This window comes from Chinchilla lanigera, unplaced genomic scaffold (assembly GCF_000276665.1).
Source record: "Chinchilla lanigera isolate Chin_1 unplaced genomic scaffold, ChiLan1.0 scaffold00106, whole genome shotgun sequence".
Classification (NCBI taxonomy): Eukaryota; Metazoa; Chordata; class Mammalia; order Rodentia; family Chinchillidae; genus Chinchilla; species Chinchilla lanigera.
Window position 1 is genome coordinate 2,724,718 of NW_004955507.1, and position 23,533 is coordinate 2,748,250.

The window sequence follows — 23,533 nt, forward strand, 5'->3', positions numbered from 1 at the left end:
TAAATTTCAGGAGAAGCACACTTGAAGCTACATAAAGTTTATCTTCAGTTTTTAACAGTGCTCCAAGTATCAGTTGGTAAGTTGAGCAAATGCTAGTAAATTGAAGAGATGTGCAGCATTAAAGAAGTATAAAAATCCCACCCTTCAATTAACTTAAAAATACTCTATTTTACGATTCTACAACTGACAGCTAGGGACATAAACCATTTGTGAACATCTTCTTCAACATGCACTTACTCACTTCACCACTGAAGAAAGCCAAAAACTAATATAAGTCCTTTTCTAAAGGACTTTCAAGGCATTTAATGTTCCTAATGTATTTGGAAATTAGAAAATTATTTTTCACTGTGGATTCAGTAACTTCAAAGAGAGCTCAACTCAGTAAAAACAGTTGGTGCACCTGTGAACAGTTATACCATTTCTTTAAAACTGCTATATCTTACCTGCAAGATTTATATCATGAAAAACAAACTGTATTACAAGTGTGCTCTCTAGTTGATATTCCACTAGACATTATGTTAAAAGTACTTTATATGTTAAAAAGTTATATGATATAAGTGGTGGTGCATGTCTGTAATCCTAGCACTTGGGAGGTTGAGGCAGGAGGATCGTTGCGAGTTCAAGGCCAACCTGGGCTATAAAGTGAGCTCAAGGTCAGCCTGAACTGCATAGTAAGACCCTGTCTCAAAAAAAGACAAAAAAAAAAAAAGGATAAATACCAACTTTTATGTTTCTTATAAGATCACAAAGGCAGGTGAGAACAAAGATAAAAATTTTGGAAGAATGTGATTATGTTTAACATTCAGTCTTGAAGAGGAGGATCTACCCACAGCTTCTGGTCAAATTTGTCTGTTCATATCAACCATACTTAAATGTTAAGAAATTAAATTTTAACTCTTTATACACCACAATATAGGATATGGAGCCTAGCATTTTACTGAAATATATTTTGCGATGAAAACATTTTATGTAACTATTAACGGCATGACTTTACATTAAGGTTTAACAGAGCTGGTTTGAGTTTTTCTAAAAATACCAACATTCAATAGTTTTAGGAGGTCATTTGCCTATGCAAAATAATTAAACTAGAAATTCAAGTGGTTCTAGGAAAACTCCTGGAAGTTCCAATTATGGAGGGTTCCAAAACACTATATTCTAAATTAAAATCACTTCTTTTTAAAAACTGTAACCTTAAATTTGGCATAGAGGTACATGCTATAAGCCCAGCGCTCTGGGCGACTGAGGCAAGAGGATTCCAAGTTTGAGCCCAGCCCAGGCAACTTAGTGAGACCCAGTCACAAGGCAAAAAATAAAAAGGAGTTGGAAGAAGCTCAGTGTAAAAGGTCCTTGGTTCATCCTCCAGTACTAGAAAGGAAGAAAGGGAGGGAAGGAGGGTGGAGAGGAAGGAGGGAAGGAAAGAAGGAAGGAAGAAGAAAAGACAGCAGGGAGGGGAGTGAAGGAGAGAGAAGAGAAAACCTGTTATTTGTTGATCCAGTAGTTACCTAGACTTTTACATGGTACACAAATCAGAATAGATTTTGTAACACAATTTCATTCAAAGGGCTTATCATTCACTTTTGTGACTACACTCAATAATCCAAGTAGGCAAGTTTGGGAATTTAAGTGGGGGTCCTCTGTATTAGAAAAGCATATTTTATAGTATACTAAACAAAAATACCCAGCATTTAATATTGTCTTTTGAACAGGTATCTTCAAACTGCAAACACATCTATTTCCACAAAACAACTTGGTCAGGAAATTTTATTTGAACATTCTAAAGCAGTAATGCTTTAGATGTTACTTAAATGTCCCAGACAGAATTAACAAAATTAAATGTTTCTAAATTACAAATTTAGCTCCTGTAGGAGTTTCAGAAAAGAAACAGAAGAAAACAACCCCCCACCCCAAAAGAATTATGACACACACATTTGAAGAAACCCCAATGTTTCATGCAATGGTAGGCAAGATGTAAAAGGCCACCCAAATTCACACATTTCTACACCAATCATCATCAGAAAAAAGTACTCCTCAGTCAATCTGTACATCCAAATGCATTTGAGAATCTACACCTACATTACATTATTTAATGTTATATACATTAATTATCCATCCCCCCTTGCTTTTAATAATTTCTTATGTAAAGCCTTCATTCAAACCCAAAAAGATGTAAGACTAACTTGGGGGAAAAAAATGATAATCACTGTAGACATTCAGTTAAAATGTAGTTTATCTAAATCTCAGGATGTTTAATAAAAGCAAGTATCTTCTCCATTTAATATTTTTTGCTTTCTAACTGTACAGTAAATTGCATTGTAGAGAGTACACCTCTATCTTCAGACTGTATCTTCTTTGGATAGAATTAAGACATAACTGGATCATTATAAGATAAACAAATGGGAAGTTGGTCCAACTAAGATGACAGTAGATATATTACATGCAGAATTTAAATTTTTCTCTTAAAAAAAAACGGATGCAGTTGAGTTGGGAAAAAAAAACAAAACCAGTCAAAAAGAACCCAGATTCAATATATAAAAATGTCCCACAACAGGTCGACAATGGCAGTAAAAATAAGAGGAAAAAAGTCATCTTTCTGGAACATCATTTTTCAGCAACATAGAAACACTAAGTGCCAGGAAAATTTCTACTCATGTAAAATTTTAGCATCCAAGTTTCCCTCTATTTATTTTATTGGAACAAATGCTTTAAATAAACAATTTGTCCTCTTCACTGAAGAGAGCTGATCTATTTCATCTTTAATGAGCTAGTTTTTTGGGAAGATTAGCCATGTACTGTAGTAATGCCTACTGCATAAATCCAAGCATTTGCTGTGAACAGTTGGAGAAAGCAGTCAGTAAGAACCTAGGATCAATGGAAATAGATGTTACTTTAAGCCATCCATGAAAGAGACATCCACAAAGTACCCAGTGTTAAGCCCAAAATCTCTTCTTGCGCTTTTTTGTTGTGCAAGATCCACCCCTTGGAAAGAGAAATTGATCCGAAGTTCCTGGTTTTCTTGGGTCTCAGTCAATTTTCACATTAGTATAGATTTTTCGGACAAAGGCACTTGTTCCCATGTAACCAATTGCTCCTACAAAGAGAAAATAAGAAGCTTGAAATAAATACAGGACAATATCAAACATTTAACTATTCTCTGCTCTAGAAAGCTACTTTTCAAGGTATGTTTATATTAGCATCCTCTTTGGACTTACTTCTTAAAAGTGTATCATCTGCTTTGCAAAGTATTTGTTACTGTTATACACCAAGTGTGACCTAATGTAATTGGATTCTAAATCAAACAGCCAATTATTACATGTACAATCAGCAATTATGGAATTAAAACACACCTCTTATAAAAAGCAGGACTAATCTGGTAATGACAAAACTTTGCTAAACACCTTATTTGACTTGAGCACATATTACCCTATAGGTCATTAATGCAGTATCAACATACATTCCCAAGTAAGAAGGCACAAGGGATATTCTCGGAGGAGAAAAACTACGTTCCAGTGACTTTTACAGACACAGAGAAAAATACTTTTTGATGTCTTTTTTTTTAATGTTTATGTCACAAAAGCTGTGTGATTGGTAGACAGGACAATAAGTAATAGAAAATAGATCAGGAGTTCTTAAATGTTTTGAATCATGAGCCTCAAATAGGGAACAAAACTCTAGAAACCAGGGATATTTGTCTATATGGTTAATGAACTATTTATTTCCATGTCTAAAGGAAGGCCTGGCACATAAAAAGAGACTTAATACATATTTGTTGAATGAATAAACAAAGTGGATAGTTTTTGTTTTTGATACTGGCAAACAGACCCAGGGCCTTGGCAATGAACTATCCCAAGCCCTTTTTTTTTTTGAGACAGGGCCTCACTAAGTTCCCCAGGCTGGATGCAAACTTGTGATTCTCTTACCTCAGGCCTCTCATTACTGCATTACAGGCCATGCTATCACACCTGGCTTGGATGGTTCTTTACTACAAATACTTGGGACTCTCTACAGTAAGACCATTAGTCACTGACCTTTAGAAAAAATTTTCCACTGGATTTAGGAATTTACCACTTATCCCAATATTCTTGAAAGGTGAAAAGTAAACTTTCCATAAGTTGGTAGTGGTATACACACACACACACACACACGTGAGCACACACAAATTCCCTAACTGGTTATTTTTGAACCACCTTTTATTCTCTCAACTGGTGAATGAAAGTAAAGAAAGAAGGATGTATCTTGCCTTTCTTATATGTGAACTATATCTCAAGACAATCAAATAGCTGAAGAAAAGAAGATTCTCCTAGAAGTATCCAAGCTAATAAATATAAAAGGAACAACAGAATTAGAAGACTTGATACTCACTAATGAAATATTTGAGCCAGGCATTAATTAGCCATCAATGGTTACTAACTTCACAGAGAAACAACCAGACATTGTGTGCCTCCCGCTAAGTTTATAAATTACCTGTTAAGAATATTTGGGTGAGTACTGAATATGATCAAGGGTACAGCTCTACTGCTGAAGAATTATGGGTGTACAGAAGCACATGGAAAAACATTAATGGTACCTCAGGAGTACAATCAGCAGGGATATACCCAGAGTGTTTAAAATGCAACAAGACTTGTTTTAAAAATAACAGAAGACAAAGAACGTCAGTAGATAACAAGAGCTATAAAAGACTTTTTAACCAAGCAATACAGGGGCCTCAATTGGATCTTGATGCAAAAAAATTGTATTAAAAGAGAAGTGGGGCCAGGAGGGGTGAATATGAATACTAACATTTCACCATATTAAGAAATTCTGTTTATCTTTTAGAAAGAGAGATATACACTGAAATACTTATAGTTGAAATAACACAAAATCTAAGATTGATGTCCAAATAAGGAAGAGAAGGGTAAAACAGGGACACAGTATAACAAACTCAACTGACCATGACTCTGTAATCACCATACTGGAGGTTGGGGACATGGAACCTCACTATATATATTAGTGCCTCTCATTCTGTCAACATTTGAAATTTCCCATAATTAAATACTAAAATTACAAAAAAAAAAAAAAAAACAACTACTAAAATGTCAAAGCAAACTTACTTCCAATTATTTTTGCAAGGACTAGACATTTCTCTTATAATATGAACTAAAATTACACCTTAAAATACTGATAATGCATTTTAAAAGAATTACATTACAGATCTTTTAAAGGTAAAAGAAAAATTATTCTATTTTATAAAGTAAACCTGGATTCTTAAAAAAATCTATAAAAAATTTAATACCATCAAAAACTTAAGTGGTAAAATATAGCACAAATCCAACAACAAAATCCAATTAAATTTTTCTCTTTTGAGCAGAAAATACACACAAAATCAAAACAGCATCAACCTAGAAAATCATGTTTTCTAATCTTATGAATTCCTCAAGTATAAACTTATGAAAATATGACTTTATAAAAAGAGTATATTGCATATATTCATAAAAGCAAGAATAACAGATGCACAGTTTCCTTAAAAATGCTGTGCTCTTAACATATACGCTAGAACAATCTAAATTATTTCCCACATTATTTTTTCTACATTAAAAAAAAATCAACAAATATTTTATTACTGACTTAAACATTTTAATCAACAAAATTGATGGGTATGCATAATTTTATATTATAATGACATTTTAGTCAGTTCCAGTCTGAACACTATCCCCTTCACCCTGCAAAACAGACTAGCTGTGAAGCATATCAAGCCATTAAAAAATAAGTATTAGGGTACCACCAGAGTGACAGAGAACTATAAATGTACCATGATTTCAGGCAGCAATATAAAATTTCAGTGGGAAAAACACTCCAAAATTTTAGCTAGATTCCTCCACTTTCCTTCTAAACGTTAAGATTTTACTTCTCTAGGTCTTCCTAGATTACATATAAAGTCAAGTCCAGAAAAAATGTTCACTCTCCGCATGACATAATTCTATACCAAACTGATTAGTAGTGATAATCAAGAAAGATCTCATAAAGAGGAGCACACAGTCAGCAATACTGTGAAGGAAGAATTACCCATAACATTACAGGAACATCCGCTTGCCTGAGGACAGAAGTGTTTCCACACAATACAACCTTGTTTTAATAACCTTTGGTGCGGTATTCTTCTTTCCCTCAAAGTTCGTTAATTAATTAATTACTATAGAGAATGCCTAAAGCAGCAACAATGCTATAAACATAGCATTATAGTCATAGCAGCCATGACTATAATGCGGAGAAACATTTTCCCTTATAGCATGTGGAATTAGTTTCACTATTTTACATTCAGCCTCATCTGTATGTGCATACCTGATCATACACATGGTGCATATGAACTGAACACGCTTCAGTGGGGGAACAAAGCAATACTGGTACCCCAAAGATCTCCATGAATGTTGTACACAGACTAGTCTTTCACAAAATTATTGTATCTTCTCCATTCCATAGACCAACCTACAGCTAAAAGTGGAAGGTTTTTGTTGTTGTTCATTTGTTTGAAATGCCCATGGCAAAATAATGGAAAAAGGAGGACAGTCTAAGTTATCTGCTCTCTAGAAATGTATGTATAGCGAATAGTCTCATTTATCAAATAAAGCAATGATTAGTATCATTATTGTATAAACCAATGAATGAGTTTTCCTTAAAGTAGCTCTGCCTAGACCTACTGTCATGAAATTGTTCTGCAGATGATGCAAGGTACAGAATCTCACAGTGACAGCAGAAACCAGCTGCAATCCCAAAGCAGAAGAAATTCAAGGACATTTAGCCCTCATCTGTAACAGCAGTGACCACCACTCACAAAGCATCTGCCATCAGCTCAAGATTTATTCATCACATTCAATCACAGAATCCTTTGCACAATCTTGTGAGGTAGGTTTTCTTCTATTCTACTAATGAGGAAGAAACCATAGTAGGCAGCTGTTAAGTGAGGATACCAGAATTCCTACCTAGGGCTGACTGACCCCAGAAGTCCAAGTTCTTCACATTCCTCAGAATCTCTCCTATGTATCTGACTGCCTCTTCGCAACTAACAGTCCAAGTACTACACCTGGTGTTTTCCACATAGAACATGGTTCCCCTCAACCTCTCAATTCTGCAAGACATGCCCATTGTACAGATGAGAAATGAGACTGGCAGAGGTTAATGTGATCTCTATGGCAAAAAGAAGGTGAGTGGCAGCATGGAGATATAAAATTCAGATCTTTTGGGCTCTGAGGTTCATACCCTTTCCATTTATCATGCCAGACATACTATCTTTATTTTCTAGTTATTTCATAAATGCCAGGGACTCTTACTGTACAGTGACAACTGTTCCTGCTTCCTTCTAATGAGTGCTAGATAAATGAGACAGTAGTTTTATTCTCACTTTACTGAGGCTTGGAGGGGTAGGGGATATAGCTCAGCAGCACGGTGCCTGCCTGGCAAGTACAAGGTTCTGAGTTTGAATCCCGGTTCCAAAAAAAACCCCAAAACAGAATTTCAGAGCCTTAGAAAGTTAGGGCAGGGGCTGGGGATTTAGCTCAGCGGCACAGCACCTGCCTGGCAAGCGCAAGGTCGTGAGTTCGGTTCCCGGTACCCAGGAAAAAAAAAAAAGAAAGTTAGGGCAACTGGATTAAGGCACAGAACACACATGTGGCACCTGACAAACTTAAGCCCCATCTGCAGGTATACCCAGGCATGTACAAGTAGTCACTCAGTAATCTATGCTGCCTTCTAGACACTAGTATCTCATCTCCATTGACAGTCCAAGAAACTTCCCAACAGAAATCATTCAGACAACACCTTAACCTGCTAACAACATGATCTTCAGCAATGAATCAGCAAGCTTAAAAAAAGTCAATTGTCAATATGGATGAAAAACTAAATGTATTATGTACCATGAGAATTAGTAGACCAGAAATTAATAAGGTCATAAATTAGGTTTGGGAAAGAGTCAATGGACTGAAAGACTCTTGAATTTATTTTGGTGTTTCTGATAAAACAACAGAAAGGAATTTCTTAATTTCCAATTACTGCATTTTTCTGAGACATTCAGATTTACTTATCCCCCAAGAATTTCAGAACTTACCACACATTATCCCCAAGGCTGTGCTAAATACCGCCATGTATCCAAAGTAAAATGATGTTTGAAATAAGCCATACATCCTGCAATAAAGAAACAACTATACTTAGTATACATATTTTTATTTTCAACGTAAGGTATTTGAAGAACAAATTTAGTTCCCTAAATTAAAAAAAAAAAAAAAAAAGTCTCTACTTACTTTGTTTTGAAAAAATAGTAGTAAAAGGAATACATGTAAACATAGATTGCAGTTGATGCAGCAGACAGAAAACTTGTCCATTGCCTGGGAAAGAGGGGGGAAAGAACTCTTCAGTAAATGGCACTATAAAGTAAAGATTTTAAAACAAAGAATGTTATTAAAAAAAAAAAAAAACTTTTAAAACTCTGCATATTTAAAAACAAGTTTTTGTAATTGGTGCTTGATATATCAACTAGGAAACAATCTAAAAATTAGGAGAACCTGAATTTTGTCACATTCCCTATTATCACTGATCTTGAATAAACCATTTCCTTCTTCACTTAAGTCTTCCATTTAAAATGGAAAGATGTTTTCCACATCAAGCACTGTGCAAAACTATTTCTAACAAAAAAATCTGATACTATTTTTCCATAATGTTGATCATTTCTTTAACTAAAAAAAACCTGCTATGCTTTTTGTTTCCTTTTCAGCAATATAGAGATTAAACCTAGGCCTCACACTTATTAATGAGTTACATCTCCAGCTCCTGTTATTTTAAGACAGAGTCTTGCTAAATTGCCCAAGCCAGGCTTGAACTTGCAATCTTTCTGCCTCAGTCTCCTGAGTAGCTGAGATTACAAGCATGTGCCACAATGCCCTGTTCTATATACTATTTTAAGCAGCAAAATTTCTAACCAGACCTTTTCCTTTGCTTAATAGACTCCAAAGATAATCTTACTGTAAAATTTATGGTACTGGAGGCTTTGCCCACAAGCAGCACTTACCACCTATAATCCTCTGCATTTAGCAGGAAGTACGTGCACACGATGGTCACGCAGACGGTCACAATGCACAGGATGACCAGCACCAACATCATGAAGCCATACACATAATAGATCTTATATGCCCAGAAAGATGTGAAGATGAAATACCTAGACAATGCAGTAAAAGACAAAGGTTTCTAGTCTTCATTTTGTTTTGTTTTTTGAGAAAAAACATGGTGAGTTTCACTATGTAGTTTAGGCTGGCCTACAACAGACTCCTGAGTGCTATAATTACAGGTGTCCACTACCATGCCTGGCTCTAGTTTTCATTCTTGAACCTACTCTGCTCTCATATCTTAGTTCTCATCTTTAATCTCACAGATTGCAATACTTTTAAGTAACTTCCAAAACTTTCTTTAACCCATTTCTCATATATTAAATCCTCAAAAATTCTCTCAAAAATGTTCTTATAATTTTTCAAGAACAGATTCTTCATTAGGGCATTTATCTCTATTCTAAATAAATAGAAGTTTGAAGGGGTAAAATATAGAAAAGAACAAATGAAAACAGCTAAAAACCATGTATTTGTAAAATAAAGCCCATTTCTTAATTTCTTGTAGATATTAGTAAATAACGTATTATACTTTGTAAAACACCCTACTAAATAGAAAACTAAGTTTAATAGAGTAATATGTAAAATTACAGAAAAGAAAATAAAGTCTAAGGAAGGTTTACACTGTCTTCAAAAGACAGTGAGGGAGGGACTGGGGATTTAGCTCAGCGGCACAGTGCCTACGTGGCAAGTGCAACATCATGAGTTCAATTCCCAGTACCAGAAAAAAAACAACAAAAAAAGAAGACAGTGAGGGAAAGGGCAATAAGATTTTTCATTAAGTGAAAGACTTTAAATCCACTGCCCCAATCATCACTAAATCTGAATAGGGCCTTTAGTCTGTCTCTCTCCTTTGTGTGCTCTCTTCTGTTTATTAGCTTGTTTATTCACCATTCATTCTTTGAACAAATATTTACAGAACTCCTACCATACACTAATCAGGAAAGCAAAAAGAATTGTGAAGACAACATCTTTACCCTTAAGGAGATTATTGACTAGTAGGGCACAGGGAGGGACGGTAAGACTCAGACAACGTATGTTTGAGGTAAAGGAACCTAGGAGAATGATCCAGGTCCAGGAACAGCAAAACAGCAAAAGCAAAGGAATTTGTAAGTAAAGGAATCAACTGCATTTTGAAAAACTCAAAGAATTCAAAATAGCTAGAAATTTAAATGAAGGGGCAAGAATTAAGTGAATAGACAGGATCATTTCCAGTATTACGAAGGCCCCTCTTGGTTATGTTATGAAAATGAGAAGATGTTAACAAAGAAGTGATATGAGCAGACTGATAGATTAAAAAATATCACTTTGCTGCCAGGAGGAAAATGTCTTCAAGGGTATTCAAAAGAGGAGACTTTAAAGAAAGAGTTGAAAAGCTATCAAATGGAACAGAACACTTCTGAAAATAAGAGGAGACATGATCCAGAAGTACTGGGGACAGGAGTAGGAGTGAGAAAATAGTGAGGGGTCACATCAGTGAGAACACAAAGCAGTATCAGCCTAAAGTGCAGAAGTAGTTCTTTGACTGTCTACAAAACTACAAGTTAGAGTGACACATACTCTCCACAAGATACCACCTAACATACACAGCACACTTCTAGATGACAGGTGACAACCATACCTATTTATGTCAACTGTACTTGTTAAAGTAGACAATGTTGGATTTGGATCTTAAATGCTCCCCAAAACTCATGTTTTTAAGTGCCTATGGCACTACTGAGAAGTGATGAAACCTTTAAGAGGTGAAGTCTACTAAAAGGAAGTAAGATCATTGAGGACATGTCTTGAAGGGAATATTGGGACCATGGCTGGCCAGTCAGCCAGCCTTGCTGTTACCCCGATTTGCTTCCTGGCTGCATGAGGTGAACAGTTTTCCTCTGACATGCAAGCATGGACTGAAACCTCTGAACTCAGGAGCCAAAATAAACTTTTCCTCCTTATAAAGAGACTTACCTTAGGTATTTGTCACAGTGATGGAAATTTGACATACATAGGCCATTAATTATTACATAAACCAATAAATAAGAACAAAAAAGATGTGTGGTTGTTATAAAAATTGTACTAAATATGTTGGAAAGATTCAATAAGGAGAGTCACTAAAAAGAAAAAGCTATAAAATTAAGTATAAAATGGCTGTAACAGATTGGGACAAATGAATGAATCTAAAAGGATTCTGTACTTAGAATGCTTCAGATAGGTCTTTATTTCTTGTTCTTCTTTTTAAAAAGCTGAGAAATATGCAAGTTTTACTATGAATATTAAAGGAAAATGGTAGATACTCCAACACAAAGATACAAATCACAAAGACTTCGGCTCTATATTTTAAAACATTTAAAAATCAGTGAATGATGTACTTATTTTAAAACACACATATGCTTTGTTTATACTTCTCTTACATGAACCAACCTTTTCAATTAACCAGCTACCAACCCAAGTATGTCTATTACAGAAGCTTCTACCATACAGGAGAGAATCAGGAGTGTGGCATCAGACAATGTGTAGAGTATTTAAAGTTGTCACAAGGACTGGAATTTAGTGGGGAGGAGCCAGGTGTATATGACTGCAGTCCCATACAAACAACTATCTTGCCTAAAATAAACAATATTTTTATTACAGAATACAAAGGCAGAGAGAGCAAAAGGCTTATATTTTGCAATGGTAATGAAGGATGCAGATATGAAGTATGTAAGTGGGCACACACATACACACTTCCCAGTAGTTCTGTAGACCTCTAGGGAAGGAACCTAGCAATGACTACATTAAAAACATATATATAGTAAATACCAAATAATCGTTTACCTAGTTCCTTGGGTTCTTAGAAATATTCAAAACATACAATAAAACAGTAATTCCTTATACTATACGTGTAATCAAAAGCCTAGTGTACCAATTTTTTGCCATGCATGCTTTGACTTCTTAGATCTGTTAGGTAAGAGAAATCTGGAACACCACACAAAACATATACACTTCACCTAAAAATCTGAGAATAGGGGAGACAGCCACCTTAGAGCCTGTATAGATCCTTTTTGGGAACCTATGGAATTAACTAACTCTGTTAGATGCTGCTATGGTTTGAGTATAGGCTGAATGTCCCGAAGGATCTACCGTGATTAAACATCATGGTCCCCAGGGAAGTACTGCTGAGTGGTGGTGGAATCTTTGGGAGGTAGGAACCTGTGGTTGTTCCTTACATCACCTGGGCCACACCCCTGAAAGGGAATGTAGGATGCCAATCTCTCTCTCTGATTTCCTGTTTGGTGATGTAAGCTCTTTCCACAAACACTCCCATCATAATGTACTACCATCCACCATCTTTACCTGAGGCCAAATCAATGGACCTACCTATTCTTCAATCTCTTAAAACTCAATGTCTTAAAACTGTGAGCTCAAGTTATCTACCTCACGTATTTTGTTACAGTGACACAAGGCTGACTACTACAGATGCTACCTCATCTGATGAATCTATACCTATCCTAATTCCTAAATTATTTTATTACAATCAAATTTCAAGACAGAAATACATCATTAAAACTTACATTTCAATAAAGATTGAGCCAAAAGGTAAAATTCCTCCCAGGCAAACAATAACCGCAGGCTCCATAAACCTGGAAAATATTAAAATTAACAGTAAACTCCTAATATGATCTTTATATTCTAGAATTCCTAATAGGTCATCTCTAAAGGGTAAATAGAAACCACTAAAAAACAAACAAACAAACAAAATCCAGAAGCATAATACAAAGGTATGGAACTTCAAACTAGCTATGGGTTATATCCAATACTCTTTCCGCATTAAAGCATAAATTATTGCCACTGGCAGAACTCAAATCTTTAGAGTACCATTTGAAAGGTTTCCTAAATTGTAGCTTTGCTATCTTTCTGTCCTCTCTCTCCCTGGCTCTGTAATTCCTTTTCCAATGAATTAGACAATGATATAATGAGTTCTGATTTACACGGGGGCCAAAGAAAGAATAAAATAATATTCAAACTTCACCTATTCATTAACAAACATTTATAGACTGCATCAGTCATCCTCTACCTAGGATGCCTTCTCTTACAATTTTCTTCCCGCAACACTGGCTAACGTGTTTTTTCTTTAAAGCTTCGTAAGTGTCCCAGGACGAGGTGGCTCTTTGGCCTATTCTTTCACTGCCTCTTGAATATAACCTTCATTGCAGCACTTAACATACTGCTGTGCTTTTTCGTTAACACTACCCTTCCCAGTAATGAAGCAAACATCAGGATATTGATGGACCCTAAAAGTCTAGTATTGACTTAGAAAAAAATGTAGTTCAAAAAAAGACTCAAAAAGTTTTTACCCAAAGTCCCTCATAAGCATAATCTAAGAGCAGAAAAAGAACAGGGCCAATTCCTCTAACACTAGAATACATCACTCTCCCCCGAACTATTTTATGGTATGAGGATTAAACTCAGGGCCTTCGCATCGAGTTACATCTCCAGCTCTTCTTATTTTTTTGAAACACAGCCTCAATAAGTTGCCCAGGCTGGGTTCAAACTTGCAATTCTCCTGCCTCAGCCCCCCAGAGTGCTAGAATTACAGGTATGCACCACCATGCCTGGCTTGGGGACTATTTTATTCCACCTTCATTTCTATACATGTCTTTATGTATTCATATCTAGAAAAGAACAAGAATAATCTTAACCTATTTGTATAATTACTAGAATGTATGCTGTATGTATAATGTAGTAAAATATCTAAGAGCAAAGGCTTTTCAGTGTGTGTGTATTTCTTATAAAGATAGTGTACTGTTCAGATAGTCTTATAAGATGACAAATGTAATAAATGTATAATAAGATTGTTCTGTTTTTCTCTGCTATTAAGCATTATGGAAACAAAACAAACTAGGAAAATAAAAGCATAATAGCATAAATCATAATATCCACTGTACTAACTCTATTCTCAAGGGATTTGAATTCCTTTTTTAAAAATTTTTTTTTATTAGTACATGTTTGCAGTACAAAATGATTATGGAGAAGAGTTGGTACATGTACATAACACATCTTAATTCTTTTTGGGCCCCTACCCATCCTATCCTTCCCTGTTCCTTCCAACTCTTGGGCTATTTGCATTTGTGAAAGATTTATTTCTACTTTTTTTCTTTCAGTTCTTTTTTTTTCTATCCCCTTTCCCTGTCTCCACTTCCTGTTCCCCTTCCCATTTGAAAAAGATCTCCCTACTTCCTATTTTATTTTGCTCTTTATTTTAGATTTCACACAGAAGAGAAATCATGCGATATATAAGCTTGTGTATCTGTTTTACCTCACTTAATGTTATGGTCTCAAGGCGTGTTCATATACCTAGAATGCCTTAAGTTTATCGTTCTTTATAGCAAAGTAACATTCCATTGTGTATAAATGCCACATTTTCTTTATCCATTCATCTGCTCATGAGCATGTAGGCTATTTCCAAGACTTAGCTATTATAAACTGTGCTGCTATAAATATGGTTTTATGCCTGTATCACTATTAATAGGATGACTTTCTATCTTTTGGGAAGATACCTAGAAGGGGAACAGTTAGGTCAAATGGAATTTGTTTTTAGTTTTTTGAGGACTCTATCTTTATTTCCACAGTGATTGTACTAGTTTACATTCCCACCAATAATGAAGAGGGGTTCCTCCTTCACCACAGCCTCTCCAGCATTTTGCATTTATTTGATTTCTTGATGACTGCCATTCTTTCTGGAGTAAGACAGTATCATCACAGTGTTGTTTTAATTTGCATTTAAAATGTTGAACTTTGTTTTCATGTATTTAAAGATGTTAATACACTGAAGATTACCTGGCAAAGGTAGTCTTTTTTTTTTCCATTCTGTAGACTGTCTCTTCATTCTGTTAGTTGTTTACTGAGCAGAGGTTTTTTAATTTGATATGATCCCATCTGTTAATTCTTCATATTATTTCTTGTCCTATTGGGGTTCTATTCAGAAAATCCTTGCCTGAGGCTATGCTTTCCAGCAGACCATTTCTGTTTTAACATTTAAACCTTTGATCCATTTTGATTTTTTTTTTTTTTTTTTTGCGGGGGAGGTTTTCTCCGGTACCAGGAACCGAACTCACGACCTTGCGCTTGCCAGGCAGGCACTTTTGTCACTGAGCTAAATCCCCAGCCCTAATCCATTTTGATTTTAGTTTAGAACATGGTGAGATCTTAGGGTCTAGACTCAATCTGCATGTGGATAACTAATTTTTCCAGCACTATTTATTAAGGAGGCTATCTTTCCTCCAGTGCATTTGTTTGGCCTCTTTATCAAACATCAAACAGCTGAATATGCTTGGGGTTGTTTCTGCTTCCTCTATTCTGTTAATCCACGTCTGTTTCTGTGCCAGTACCATACTGTTTTTATCATTCTATCTTTGTAATGTAACTTCAAATCTGGAATTATAATTTATTATAATTATAATTAATATACCTCCTTCATCATGGTATGACCCTTTTGATGATTTGCTACATTCAGTTTGCCAGGGTCTTGTTGTGGAGTTTTGTACCTATGTTCATTACAGAGCTTGGCCATTAGTTCTCTCTCATCTCTGGATGCTTGTCTGCTTTTGGAACAGGGTAATTAAGGCTAGCTTCCAAGAATGACCTTGGAAGTACTCCTTCCCTTTCAAGTTCATTAGTTAAAGAGTACTGACATGAGATCTTCCCTGAAGTTTATGTAGAGTCTGGCAGTGAATCCATCAGGTCCTGGGCTTTTCTTAGTTGACAGGTTTTTTTTTTGTTGCTTCAATTTCAATCCCTGTCATTGGGTTATTCAGGATTTTCAAATCTTCTTGGTTCAGTTGGTAATTTATAGGTTATCTAGGAAATTCTCCATTTCTTCTGAGTTTTTCAATTTATAGATGTACATGTTTATGAAGAAGTTACTAATCATCTTCTGGATTTCAGTGATGTTCACTGTGATTATAACTTTTTTGTTCCTAACAGCATTGATTTGTGCCTTTCCCATTTTTTTTCTTTATAAGTGTGGATAACAGTTTCTCTGTTTAGTCTTTCAAAGAACCAGTTCTTGGATTTATTGAGTCCATTTTTCTTTAAAGTCTCCCTTGCATTGATCTCTGCTCAGATCTTTGTAGTTCCCTTCCTTGCACCAACTCTAGATTTGGACTGTTTTTGTTTTTCTAGAATCTTGGTTCGTTTTGTTTTTCTGATCTGGGCAATCATAGCTATAAACTTCCCTCTGAGGACTTCTTCCACTGTGTCCCTTACGTTCTGGTATATTGTACTGGCATTATCATTTAACTCTAGGAACGGTCTCTTTTTTTTTTTTCTTGATTTCTTCTGTGACCCTTTGATTATTCAAGAGTGTGCTGTTTAATTTCCATGCATTTGCATAATTTCTGTGGTACCTTTTGCCACTGATTTCTAGCTTCACTGCACCATAATCTGATAATATGCATGGCAAAATTTTGATTCTTAAAAAAAATTAAATTAAATTTTGACTCTTTTGCATTTACTAAAGCATGCTTTTTGGCCGGTATGTGGTTGATTTTGGAGGAAGTTCTATGAACTGCCAGAAAAATGTGTACTCCACTGTTTCTGGGTGAAACACTCTGTAATACACCTATGAAATCCATTTGTTCTAAGACTTGGTTCAACTTTGGTATTTGTTGATTTTTTTGTTTAATTAACTATTTGTGATAGTGGTTTACTGAGGTCTCCCACTGTAACTGTTTTGATGTTTTACCTGATCTTTTATGTCCAGTAGTGTTTGTTTTATGGAGCTGGATGTACCGCTATTTGGTGCACGTTTATAATTATTATCTCTGTCTAATGAATTGTTCCTTTAACCCATATGTAGAGTCCTTTTTTGATTCTCCTGATCAGTTTTGGCTTACGGTCCACTTTGTTTGAAAATAGGATAGCATCTCCTGTTTTTGGGTCACCATTGCATGGAATATTGTTTTCCATCCTTTGATTTTTAATCTATAAAGTTTTATGTATAAAAAAACAACAAGCAGACCTAATAAAGTCTTTCCAGCTTTACTGCCCACATAACTGTCTGTGTGCTATTATACTTATCAAAGCATTTAACTCACTTGTAAAAGGCACAAATATTTAGTAAGTAAAATAGGGTATAACATTACTCCTTCTAACAAGTAGATTGATGGAAAAATTAAAACGAACAAATTCTTAAGCAGAAATTTAAGACAGTCATTCTCATAAAACATGCCAGTTCTAAATTTGGTATGTACACAATAGCCTTAAGAACACATATACTGTGAGAAACAATCACATAAACTGTAGCATTCTCTTTACCATTTTTTCTCTGGTATAGGACGAGGCACAGCATTGACCCGGCAAGGGAAGTTGGGTTGACCTGACAGATTTCGGCCAAGTATTGTACCAACAAGATTTAGAGGAAGAATAACAAAAAAACAGATGCAACAAACAGCCACCTGTGAGTTAAAGAAAAACTTGTGTAATTATTCAGAGAATAGTAATACTAACAAAAACAAATAAAAGACACTTAAAATTTAAACACAATTTGATCACCAAAAAAGATGTAAGTTCAATAAAGACTAACATTGTATACAATACATACTAATGCAAATAGGGAAAATATCAGAATTGAACCAAATATAAACTGAACTCTTCCTTATCCATTTTTGTTCCTCCATACAGTCTATTATACTATTTTTTTTTCCCAGTACCGGGAATCGAACTCACAACCTCATGCTTGCCAGGCAAGTGCTGTACCGCTGAGCTAAATCCCCAGCCCCTAGTCTATTGTACTATTTAATGGATGTTTATTCTCTTTTTTTGCCAGCTTTTAATATTTCTACTCTTTATTTTATCTTTCATCATGTCTATTTTACTATATTCCTTCAATATGCCGAAGGAGTGTAACACACATTATTTCCCTAATTTACACATTAAGAAAATGAGACTCATAGAAGCTAGGTAACTTTCCATGATCACATGGCTGGTAGGTAGTATAACTAAAATTTCAAAAGAGATCTGCCAGCCTGAAAGTCCAAGATCTTTTCTATTCTACACTGCTCAGAATCCTAACAAAAGAAGACTATCTCATTTTAAGCACAGATGTGTCATTACTAATATTTAAAAATTGTACAGAAGGCCATACAGATATCCTAGAACCAAAGTAAACAATTAAAAAAATATATTTGTAGTTTTTATTAAATCTAGTATGCAAGGACATACAAACTCTTTTCTGGTCAGAATCTAGTTAGGATCACTCTGAACTCTGAAACGAGAAATCCAAATCACCTCTAAAATCTCAGTTACACATTTCAGATTCTAATTATTAGAAAAGGTGAAGGAAAACTGAAGAAATTAAGAGAAATGAAAAGGTATAGGGTGTAACAACCAATCCACAGTGATAAAAAGGTAACAATCTCTTCTGAGGCAACAATAGTGAAAACTCTCTTCATCACATCTGTGTATACATGTGTAAATAAGCCAAAGAATATCATCATCTTCCTTTCAGATCAAATGGGTATAAATGTATGAGCTAAGAGAGCTCTATAAACCCAATTTAAAGGTCAGAATTAGAAACTGTTTAAACCTATGAATGTGAATTTATACTCACATAACAAGAGAATGTGAAATGTAAAAAGTAGGTGTTTTTAACATGTTTTAACTATTATAATGGTACATAAATCTCATACATATGTCTATCTCAATTTTTGCTTTTGATTTCCTTCTTGCTACTTAACACATTACTATAAACTTTCCTACTTGTTACTTAACACATTACTATAAACCTTAACACACTAAAACCTTTGTATTTTCCCTTTAAAATTTATCAGAACTCTAATTTCAAATGAGAACTAAAGAAAAACTTAAGTTAAAATTTTTATGTGGAATAACACGGTCTAGCAAAAAGGTTTTCAAACTGTTCCACAGAACAGATCCTAAAGAGCTTCAGGAATTGTACAAGCGTTTGGTTTCAAATCCTCTTAAAAAAAATTTTTTTTAAAATTCTAAGTGCAATTAAAAATATAGAAAACTGAATGAGTTCTATACCAAATCTTAATACAAGAGATATCTTTGCCAGACTGACTCATTTTCAAGTAAACCTCACAATAATGTTTCTTTGGCTATCACTGTGTATATAAAACTTTTAGTAAATGTCACTGATTAGAAAGGTTTGTAAAGCTACACTGATTTCTTTGTTCTTCCTCTCACCTAACATCCCAATTAGACCTGTACATATCTGCTCACTAATGCTCAGCAAGAAAAAGTCCTACTGTACTAAGTGGCACATAAACAAGGGTACATTTAATTTTCTGTGCACATTACACAAAAAAATCAGTAAAATAACAATAACCTATCAACAGTCTCATAAAGACATTATCCACTGTTTAGCATTTGTTTAAAAAATTTCCCTTTGTATGACTTTATGTGTGATTTTAAGATGTGAACAGTTTGTTAGAAATTACAGTGATTAAACTATAAAACCAATTCCCTACTCCTTCATGTTCAAGTTCTGGATAAGTTTATTTAAAGAATTCTTTGAGACTGTAAAGAAAGCTATTTTTTAAAAAATCATGGGAAATTAACTCATATGTGAAGTCATGATTTTCAATACAGCCATCCAACCAAATAAAATGGTAGCTGAAGATATGACTGACCTGTTATTCATAACTCTTAATATTAGATTTGTACTCATCAGAATTGTATTATTCTCATTAAATTCAGAATGTTGAAATACTGGATTTGAAAACCATATTTACATAAACAGAATCTCAGTCATATCTATCTTCTACACTGAGGTTCCACATTAAGGTTTCATTTAAAAATGAAATTTAGCAGCTACAATTTCAAGTCATTGATCTAATATACTGGTGAAATCCTGGAAGTCAAACCAATACAAGGTTTACCACTACCTGACCCTTTTGTCATCATTCATGGACAGAAGGAAATCGAAGGCGGGCAGTGGGGAGAGGAAAGACTTATTACACATCGAAGGCTGCCCCATCTATAACATTAACAAGTTAGAAACACATACTATACATAAGTACTTAATATCCCATAGATCTATCAACTAGTCAACTCTTCTCTATTGCACTCTGAAATGAAAAATATGGCTATCACTTATTTTGTCATTCCTTCCGGACTGGCCTTTTAGGAATCTGTGGTGTGAATGGCTTGAAAAGAAAAACAGCTTAATGTGCACAACTTTGGATTGCTAAAGGAGAGCATTTACTTAAAGGTGATAGTAATTGCTTATGGGTAAGATGATTCTCAGGAAACACCATTCTTGCAAGCCAGTATATTTAAGCATTTCTTCAACACCTGTTCACATTACATGATTTCTACCACTCCTTTTTTAACTCATAAATTGTATGACTCTAGGTCTATATATAAAATTTACCCTTTACTCAAGCATTTCCACCTCTAGATCCACTACCAGGGCACCACCAACTCAAACACAATACATCTAAGAAGCCATCTATCTTATCCAGAGATTTTTGCCATAGTAATATATAACTCAGCATTGTGTCTTGAGTTACTGTTGCATGGAGAAAACACTAGATTAAGTGAAAACTCTGGGGGCTGGGGATTTAGCTCAGCGGCACAGTGCCTGCCGGGCAAGTGCGTGGTCGTGAGTTCGATTCCCGGTACCGGGAAAAAAAACAAAATAAATAAATTAATAAATAAATAAAGTGAAAAATCTGCTCTACAAAGTTAGTCTTAACAGAAAAAAAAGAAAATTGGAGCAATATTTCTCATGAATCTAGATGAAAAATAATTTTAGTAAGTGGAATCTATATAAAATGGATAATATGTTATGACAAATTGAGGTTTATCAAAGTAATGTAAGACTGTTTTAGAAAATAGTCAGTGCTATCCATGACTATCTCAAGAAATGCTGTAAGTGCCAGGCGTGGTAGCACATGCCTATAATCCCAGCACTCAGGAGGCTGAGTAGGATGATCATTATGAGTTTGAAACCAACTTGAACTATATATTGAATTCAAGGCCAGCGGAGCTACTCTTGTCTCAAAAAAAGAGAGATGCAGAAAAAAAAACTGCTGGAAAACTCAACATCCATTCCCAACAAAAATTCTCAGAGACCTACAAACACAAGAAAACTTTATCAACTTGACAGGCATCTAGAAAAAACTGCAGCTAACATCTTACTTTAAAGAACAAGACCAAATACTTCTCCCCAAGACTAGGTACAAGGCAAGGATGTCTGCTCTCATCACTTCTACTGAAAAAAGATTGATGGAAAGGAAGAGAGAAAGGGAAAAAGAAATGGTAGAGGAAGAACGGCAAGAAAAGAAAGAAGATAGGATATTGGTTAGCAAAAAAAAAAAAAAAACCACTTCTTATTCACAGATATTTTGATTACATAAAAGCTACAATAAAGCAACTAAGCCTAATTAAGTGAACTTAAGTTTGCAAAAGTAAACTTAAGGCTGCAAAATGTAAAACTAATATTCAAATCCCAATTATTTCTCTATATACTAGCAATAAATCATCAGTTTCTGAAATTTTAAATATATTATCTATAAACAGCATAAAAATATAAAACACTTGGAGATAAATTCAACAAAAGAAATACAACACCAAAATCTTAACATTAGCATCTATAAGATGCTGCTTAAAAAGAAGATAGCTAAATAATTTGAAACATATAGTACTGAGTTCACAAAGCAAGACAATATTAAGATGACAATTCTCCCCACCTTGAGATATAGATTTAACACAATCTAAATCAAAATTCCAGCTGGCTTCTTATAGAAATCAAAGCTAATTCTAAACTTTATATGGAAATGCAAAGGACACAAAAAACCAGAACAACTTTGGAAAAGAACTGATTTCAAGATTTACAAAGCAACAATAATCAAAATAGTGTGGCACTGGCACAAAAATAAAACAATCTGACTCATGAAATACCACAGAAAACCCAAAAATGAATCTATATATATAATTAGTTGGTAATTGGTGCTAAAAGGTACTAAGGTAACTCAACAGAAAAATAATCTTTCCAATAAATGTGCTAACACAATGTTAAAGCCATAAGCAAAATAAAACACTCTTTTGACTCTTAACTTATAAATTTACTAAATTAATAAAAACTGGATCATAGACCTAAATTTAAGAGCAAAAAGTTATAAAACATGCAGAAGACAGTACACAAAGAAAACCTGTGATCTCTGTTTTAGCAAGACTTCTTAACTAGGACAGAAAAAGCACAAGCTTGAAGAGAAGAAATACATCCACTGGTCTTCAAAAATTAATAAATTTGTCCTTCAAAAGAAACTAATAAAATTAAAAGACAAGCCACAAAATATATTTGCAAAATAATCATAAGACAAAAGACTTGTATCTACAATATATTTTTTTAAAAAAAAAAAACATTCCTCTCAATGAGAAAATAAACACCTATTTAAAAACAGGCAAGAGATTTAAACATTCCATAGATGGTAAATATACAAACAAAAAGATCTCTTTTTGAGACAGTGTCTCGCTATGTAGTTCAGACTGGCCTTGAGCTTGCAAACCAGACTTACAAACAAAAAGATCTTAAACTAATTAGTAACAGGAAATAAAAACCATGAGCCAACACTATGCACTCACCAGAATGGCTACAAAACCCAGACTGACTATGTTAAGTGTTAGCAATGATGCAGAGCAACTAGACTGCTCATAAAATACTGGTGGAAAAATAAAATACTTTGGAAAATGTAAGCAAGTTTCTTGCTTGGGTAATATCCCAAGCTTAAACTGTATAGGACCCCACTAATCCACTCCTAGTTATTTATCTAAGAGACAGGAAAACATATGTGCACACAGACTTAGGTATGAAGAATCATAGCAACTTGACTTGTATTTACTAAAAACCATAACAAATCTAAATGTGCATTACTGGATAAATGAAAAAAAGCAAACTACAATATGCATATATAATGAACATACTGTGCAACAACATTAACAAATCTCAAAATAATTTTTGAGTGAAAAAGACAAAAAACCCAAATGGTATGATTCCATTTAAATGAAATTCTAGTCAATGATAGCACATTTTTTAGAGACAAGTACCCAAACTGCAACCAAAACCCCACTTATTTATTGCAAAGTCCCAACGGTGCAATTAAATTTGAACACTGAGGTTTTTAGGTTAGAAAAACAACTCAGACATTAACATCTTTTGTCTTAAAAACAAGTAACACGTGTACCATAGGTTTGCCACCACTGTTCCAGGTACTGCAAACTAAGCTATGGTAAGAGAAAGCAGACTAATAGGGAAGGAGAAGGGGCAGGAGAGAATGAATCACAAAGGTAGTAGAAAATTTCTGAACGTGACAAGTATCTTCCTTTCCTTCACTGTGCACAATGGTTTCACAAATGTGTGCATGTGTTAAAACTCATCAAATGGTATACTTTATATATGCAATGTATCATGTTAACTTTAC

General features: G+C 34.5%; 1 protein-coding gene across 1 annotated transcript in view; it reads right to left on the reverse strand.

Annotated features, from left to right (window-relative positions):
* Window positions 1-1,684: 1,684 nt before the first annotated feature.
* Tm9sf3 (transmembrane 9 superfamily member 3) overlaps window positions 1,685-23,533 on the reverse strand; it is a gene marked incomplete at its 5' end in the record, with an annotated part of 62,976 nt that continues 41,127 nt past the window's right edge. Inside the window, 6 exon segments of the mRNA XM_013506165.1 lie at window positions 1,685-3,088; window positions 8,072-8,148; window positions 8,265-8,348; window positions 9,029-9,175; window positions 12,656-12,724; window positions 17,400-17,539. Of these exon segments, the coding sequence (XP_013361619.1) occupies window positions 3,021-3,088; window positions 8,072-8,148; window positions 8,265-8,348; window positions 9,029-9,175; window positions 12,656-12,724; window positions 17,400-17,539 (585 nt within the window).